This window comes from Echinops telfairi, unplaced genomic scaffold, assembly GCF_000313985.2.
Source record: "Echinops telfairi isolate 266 unplaced genomic scaffold, ASM31398v2 ScPeMD7_655;HRSCAF=1070, whole genome shotgun sequence".
In the NCBI taxonomy this organism is placed as follows: domain Eukaryota; kingdom Metazoa; phylum Chordata; class Mammalia; order Afrosoricida; family Tenrecidae; genus Echinops; species Echinops telfairi.
In genome coordinates, this window is record NW_022104553.1 from 25,921,607 (window position 1) to 25,929,260 (window position 7,654).

At 51.5% G+C, this 7,654-nt stretch overlaps 1 protein-coding gene across 1 annotated transcript in view; it reads left to right on the forward strand.

The window, feature by feature from the left end:
• Positions 1-7,654, forward strand: part of EML2 (EMAP like 2) — a 33,512-nt gene that overhangs the window by 18,027 nt on the left and 7,831 nt on the right. Inside the window, 4 exon segments of the mRNA XM_013006618.3 lie at positions 269-368; positions 2,324-2,478; positions 2,606-2,731; positions 5,768-5,899. Of these exon segments, the coding sequence (XP_012862072.2) occupies positions 269-368; positions 2,324-2,478; positions 2,606-2,731; positions 5,768-5,899 (513 nt within the window).

Sequence of the window (7,654 nt, forward strand, 5' to 3'; positions counted from 1 at the left end):
AAATGCCGCGGGACACGGGAAAAATTGTTAAAAATCGGGACTGTCCCGCCAAAAGTGGGACGTCTGGTCACCTTAACTTACGTGGAAGAGGAGGGTGGTACTAACCCTGCAGCTGACGCGCTCTCCTGCTAGAGGCTGATCGAAGCGGGGCACGGTCCACGGGGCAAGGAGGGGATTCCTGGGACCACTGTCCTGACGATGGGTGAGCTCTAGAAGGCCACCACTGCTTCAGGGACCCTTGGACACCCCCTCTCCTCTTCCAACTCAGAAACACGAGAAGCCGAAGTATGTGCTGTGCGTGACCTTTCTGGAGGGGGGTGACTTGGTCACTGGGGACTCTGGAGGGAACCTCTATGTCTGGGGCAAAGGTCAGTGTCACCTCCCCTATTTGATCCCCCATCCAATCACCCCCAACCCCACTATCCCTCTCCCTCTAACTTGGCTCGTATTACGTGATGAGATTGACAAAGCCATTGTTCAAACCCAATCCCGTCCATCAAGGTTGAGCTCCGATATCCTGTCTTCCGTGAAATCTTGCCCGATTCCCTGCCCTTGTTCTCTACACATCCCAAGTCCGAATTACAAATGAGTGGATTTTCCCAGAGGGTGAATGGATGGATGGTTGAATGGGTCAATGGATGAATTGTGGGTAAATGAATGAATGAATGGTTGTCCTACTCAACAGCCTGGCCAACCTTATTAATGAAGAAATGACTTGTCTTAAGTGGTGGCTCTACAAATGAATGAGTGAATGGGTTTTCCTAGCCAGAGGTTGGAAGAAGAATGGATGGATGGACCAATCTCACTGGTGGGTGAGTGTGTTGATGAATTCATGGTTGTCTCCGCCAAGGAGAGGAGCGAATAACAGCTGGTAGACTGCTGTTCCCTCTCTCACGAGAAGGAGATCAGGCAACTGCGGATGAGTTCTGAATGCTTGGAGGGCAGTGCGTCTGTCTTTCCTAGCAAACTGTGAGCTGTCCGAGGGCAGAGACTTAATCTGAGTCATTTCCGTGGCCCCAGGCCCACCACTGGCCTGGTCCACTGGGACTTCTGAGTGTTAGCCTGGGAGAGACAAAAAGATGGGTTTCTGCGTCTAATGGAGAGAGCCCAGCTAGCTTGGAGGAAGTGGCCCTGCAAGATGGGAATGGAAGAGGTGACACAGTGGATTAAGAGCTGAGCGGTCAAACTGAAAGGTCCATGGTTCAAAACCATCGATTGCTCTGTGGGAGAAAGACCGGACAGTCTACATCCATTTACAACCTTGGAAACCCCATGAGGCAGTTCTACTCTGCCCTGTAGCGTCACTGTGAGTCAGAACCGATTCAGTGGAGGCTTGGGTATGGGTTCTGTCTTCCTCGTCTCCAGGTCTCCCCTCCAGCCTCCTCCTGTGTCTTAGGGCCTTCTGCCTCAAACACATTTTCACCTCGCTTGTCCTCACCGACTCCTACTCAGCCTTAAGATCCTTGCTCAGCCAGCTTCTGGGCCCACCCAGGTGGAGTCTCCTCTCTAGGATCCCACAGCTTCTTGGGTGGCTCCACTGTAAGGACCTTAGGTGACCACTGACTGGTCATCCATCTGTCTCTGCCACCGGACCGTGAACCCCATCACAGTGTGAGCTAGATGGTCTTTGTGTCAGCCGGCCTGCGACGTGGCCAAAGTAAATGCTAGTGAAGTCTTTATTGAGTCAGCAGTGGGCTCGTGGATGAGTGCGTGGCTGGGCACAGTGGCAGATGGGTTGGTAGATGGATGAATGGTTACATGGATGAGAAAATGGGTGGACGTTTAGATGAAGGGAGAATGCACTGACTGGTGGATAGGTAATTGGATACAAGGGGGGGGGGCGATGAATAGATGAGAGGTGACGGAGGGAAGGATGAGGCAATGGTGGATAGACCTGTAGATAAATGAGTAGACTCGTAAACAGATGGGTGACCAGTTCAGAAGACTGATTGATTGGGGGTGGGGGTGGGGGGTTGGACGAATGCATGGGTGAGAGAGCAGATGAGTAGATGGGTGGATGGATACAGTCAATGAAATGCTGAATGAGTTGATTGACATTTGGACAAATAAGTAGATGATAGATGGATCCAAGGGTAGATGGCTGGATGGGGGCACGTTAGCTCCGATGAGTGAGTGTGGATGGATATTAGGGCATTTGAGTAGTTGAGTCACAAATGATTTGGTGACTCGGGGGTTGGAAGAGAAGACAGGAGGCTGGAAGGCGAGAGAAGGCAAGATGGATGTAGACTCGAGTTGGGGGTATCGTGGGGGCATGTCAAGACCAACTTCGTCATGCTCACCCTAGCCCTGGCCCCCCCTGCAGGTGGGAATCGCATCACCCACGAGGTGCTGGGTGCCCATGATGGTGGCGTGTTTGGGCTCTGCGCCCTGCGGGACGGGACGCTGGTGTCTGGCGGGGGCCGCGATCGAAGGGTGGTCCTCTGGGGTTCCGACTACAGCAAGCTGCAGGAGGTGGAGGTGAGGACAGGGAGCAGGTCCACATGAGGGTGGGGAGGCTCCCCCACCCTGCTCACTACATCGTTTTTTTTACCCCCATGCCACCTCTGTGTGTGTGTGTCTGTCTGTCCCACCCGGCCCCACCCAGGTCCCCGAGGACTTTGGCCCCGTTCGGACTGTGGCAGAGGGCCGAGGGGACACATGGTACGTGGGCACTACCCGCAACTGCATCCTGCAGGGTTCCGTCCACACGGGCTTCTCCCTGCTAGTCCAGGTGAGTGTTTCCGCCACCCTCCTGCCTCCTTCCCCTGCATCCCAGCCTCCTTTTGCTCCCCAGTGTCCTCCCTTCTTTCTTGGCCTGGCACACTTACCTTCCGGTGGCCTGTAGCCTTACCCTACCCCACCACCCTCCTCTTGTAAGCTTCCCATGCTCCAGCAACTAAAGAGTTAACTGCCAGCTCTACCAAGGGTCCCCACGACCCTGCTCTCTCTGTGCTGCCTACTTCCCCCCCAATCTGGGCCCAGCTCCCATACCTGCATGCGAAGCCTGCTGCCAATCCCCTGGGCCACAGACCTTGGCTAGATATTCCGCTCCTGGGAGCTGGGAAGGCCCTGTCCAATGTGGATGGCTAGTATAGCACCATGCCGCTGATATGCCCACTCCTTCCTCCCCACTTAAACCCCCCATCTACTGAGGCAGGGTGGCCTCTAATGGTCCACTGGTGTGGCATCAACTCCTTCTCTTGGCAACCCCAGAGGATAGACTAGGTTCTACCACCAGGTTCCCAGAGCTCTGAATCTGGACAGGAGTACACTGCCACATCTTTCTCCCTCGGAACCATGTGGTGGGTTTGAGCTGTCATCTTTTTGGCTAGCAGCCATTGCTTTAACCCAGCGGTTCTCAACCTGTGGGTCGCGACCCCTTTGGGGGTCGAACGACCCTCTCACAGGGGTCCCCCGATCCATCACTAGCAAAATGAAAGTAGTAGTAATGAAAATAATTTGATGGTTAGGGGGTCACCACACCATGAGGAACTGTATGAAAGGGTCGCGGCATGAGGAAGGTTGAGAACCAGTGATCTAACCACAGCACCTAGTGGGGTAGTTAGAAATACAACTTACGCCCCGAGATACTCTTAAAACTCCCCCCACCAAGCTATCCCAAGGTCACCTCTTAGTCGAAGCCCAGGGTGGACACAAAATCAGGGCCACAGTCTGAGTGCAAAGCCTCCTGTAAAAAAAGCCCAAACGTCCACAAGGGCGCCGAAGCAAAGAGGAACAGATAGGAGGTGGCCGGGAGAGTCCCAGAAACGGAGCCACCAAAGACAAGGAGAAACTACCGTGGAAGATGCCACTCATGGCCCTGAGCCATCTGTGCAGAAACTGCCAACTGGGAACCTCATTTGCACCCAAAACACAATCCTGTTTTCTGACAGCAGGGAGCACTTTTATATTGCGCTCAGTGGGGGGTATTTGCGTTTTCTTGCTCTGACGAGTCTGCCTTATACCAAACCAAAACCAGACCGACTACTTGTCCCCTTGATTCTCACCCCACATGGCAGGCTGGAACTGCCTCTGAGCTGCCAGGATGGTAACTCTTTCCGAGGATCGGGGGAGGAGGGTGGGGAGTGTAGAAAGCCTCAACTTTTTCCCCAAGGAGCGGCTGATGGGCTTTGAACTGTTGACCTCGGGGTTAGCAGCCCAACTAGTAACCACCAGTTTCACAGATTATTATTATTTTTTTTTTCAGTTTCACAGATTTTAACTACATTTGTATTTTATTTTTTTGATAGGGTTTTTTTGTTGTTGTTGTTGCTATTTTATTTTATTTTTTAAATCATCTTATTGGGGGCTCATACAACTCTTATCACAATCCATCCATCCATCCATTGTGTCAAACACATTTGTACATGTGTGGCCAGCATCATTCTCAAAACATTTTTTTACTTGAGCCCTTGGTATCAGCTCCTCATTTCCCCACCTCCATCTCCGCCCCCTTTATTTTATTTTATTTTTATTTTTTTATTTTATTTTTTAATGTTTGAAACAAACTTGTATGTCATTACAGATGTCAAGGCCACTTCTGTGTTACTTCCCCTCCTTTTGTAGCCACTCGGACCAATATTTAGATTTGAGGGAGAAGGAATCTGGAGGATTTGGGTAGTTTTCTACCATACACAAGTTCTGGATACACACACACACACACACACACACACACACACACACACAGAGTGTATGTGTATGTATATATAGTATGTGTATATATCATATTTATATATAGTATATGTGTGTATACATATACACATGTACATATATACACATATTTTTATATATTTTTAAAAGAATGAATTCAGGACCATGCCTGCCTGGGTTCCCATCCCAGCCTTGTTGCTTATTAGCTGTGTGATATTGGGCAAGTAAATGCCATCTCTGTGCACTTATTAAATGGGGAGGATATCAGAACTGGGTTTAGGGGGCTCCTATAAAGCATTCAGAATGGTGTCCAGCGCAGAGCAGGTGTTCGCAAGGTATTAGCTAAAATCATTCCTGGTCCAGTGGCTCCCTCTGACCGTCTGGCCTCTGGCTGATACCCATGCTGCCACATTTCGCTTCCTCTCTGACTGTGGCCTCCATGAGGAGATGAGGGAACGACCAAGACAGACAGGGGCTAGCCTAGCGGGAGGTGTTCTAGTCGTGCAAAGGCTGGAAGGGACCGTGTGGCTGCTGTTACACTAGCACAGCGGAGCCCAACACTCACCAGGAAGGATCAGCTGTGACTGGGACCCATAGTTTTTTGGGGTTTTTTAATTAATTTTTTTTTTTTTCCCATAAGGTTTTCATTGGCTGGTGTTTTGTTTTTAAAGTAGAGAGCCAGGCCATTTCCCCACTGACCTGTCTTAAATCTGGGAGCTCTGCCGACACCTGTTCCATATCACTGAAGCACGCCCTTCTTTCTCCACCGTAGACAGGTGGTGGCTGTGCGCAGACGCAGTGGCCAGAAACGCACGCCCTGTTTAGCAGCACCGATCCGCCGTAGCCAGCTGGTGAGCCGCTCTTCCGTCTGGCTTTTGTCGGCGGGTCTTTCAAGAGTGGCGTGGGCACAGTAACTTGCGAGGCAAGTCCCACGAATGTCCCCAAAGGGAAGCTGAGGTTCCCAGGAGAACTGACCTGCGGACGCTCTCCTAGCTTTGGGAAGCAGGTCTTCCCGGGGCCACAGGTGCGCTCCCAGGACTTCGTCCTGGTATCAGCGTTTGGGTGGGAAAAGGCCCGGATTGGTGGTCCCCGTGGTGATGCCTTCCCCTCCCGCCAGGGCCACGTGGAAGAGCTGTGGGGGCTGGCCACACACCCCAGCCGGGGCCAGTTTGTGACCTGCGGACACGATAAGTTGGTACATCTGTGGAGCTTGGAGTCTCACCAACCCCTGTGGAGCAAGAGCATCGAGGTAAGGGGTGGAGGTGGTGGTGGTAGGGGGTGGTGGTGGGGATGGGGGCACAGCACTTGGGGTCAACATAGCCATCTGCCACACCCCACCAAGGCTCCGGGCATCTAATGGGAATTAGCAAGGGATTTATTAGCAGAAGGGCATCTAAGTCAGTGCAGCTGACGGCAGGTACCTAATCCTAGTAACAAGCCGTAGCCACAAGGGATTCTGGGAAGTGTCATTTTTTTATGTCGCCCTGCCTCTAGTGTGGGAAGTCTGGCTGGATGGAAGGAGGTTCGATCCCATCAAATTCCCAACAACTGTCTTCTGAGGACTTGCACTAGGAATCTCTCCAGGGCTCCCTTGGATTCTAGAACACTCTGTGGCCTTTGTAGGGGTCCTGGTGGTGCAATGGTTAAGCGCTTGGCTGCTGACTGAAAGGCCGGTGTTTTGAACCTGCCAGCAGTTCTGTTGGCAAACAGACTCCGCGGTTTGTTGCCTTAAAGATCACAGCCAAGACTAGTACCCAGTTCTACTCCACCTTCGAGGGTTGCTGTGAGTTGGAATCGCCTCCGCTGCACACAGCAACCATAGGACCTTTGATCTTCTGTGGGTGGGGAGCCCTCGGCTGCTAATTGAGAGATCGGCAGTTGGAATGCACCAGCTGCTCCCCAGAAAGAAAGAAAGATCGAGCAGTCTGTTCCCTTAAAGCTTGCCAGCCTCGGAAACCCTGTGGGGCAGTTCTACTCTGCTCTATAAGGTCCCCATGAGTCAGAATTGATTGGATGGGGGTGGGTTTATAATCGCCATCCCGACCAGCATGGGAGTACCCAATAAGCAAAATAAGTGGTGAACCTTCTTCCGCTACATTGAAGATTCTACTGTGAGTGCTGGTTGGCAGCTGTCTCTCTCCCAGCCCCGCAGCCCGTTCCCGCAAAACCAAAGCCTTTTTCCCAACTGACAGTCCCCGACAGGGATGTTGAAGTCGTCAGTAAGCAGGGGAACCACTTGTGCTTGGTGACTAATCTGCACCAAACACCTTCACACGTTGTTCACCAAACCCATCTGGAACTATTCACTGTAGATTAAGTAAGCACAAGAAAGTTCATGCTTACTTTGCTTATTGGAAAGCTGACCCAATTCTGACCGTCTTAACTGAGCATCTACTTTGTGCCAGGCCTGTGGTCAGCACAGCAGCTTTCTGGCTTTCCGGGAAGTCGGAGAAGCACCTGGGAGTCGTTAGGAAATCAGATTCCTAATAAAAACAAACTCCCTGCCATCGAGTCGATTCTGGCTTAGAATGACCCTACCGGACAGAATAGGATTGCCCTTGTGAGTTTCCCAGGTTGAAAGCCTCATCTTTCTCCCCCTGGAACGGCTAGGGATTTGAACTGCCGATCTGGTGGTTAACAGCCCAATATCTGAGAAGCAACAAAGCCCACAATGGAAGAAGCACACCAGCCTGTGTGATCACAAGCTGTCCCTAGGATCAGATATCAGGCATCAAAGAACAACAAATCATATCACTGTGAATGAAGAGGAGTATGGAGTGGAGACCCAAAGGCCATCTGTAGGCAACTGGACATCCCCTTACAAAAGGGTCTCAGGGAGAAGACAAGCCAGTCAGGGTGCAGTATAGCACTGATGAAACATACAACGTTCCTCTAGTTCTTTAATGCTTCCTCCCACTATCATGATCCCAATTCTGCCTTACAAATCTGGCTAGACCAGAGGATGTACATTGGTACAGATAGCAACTGGAAACACAGGGAAACC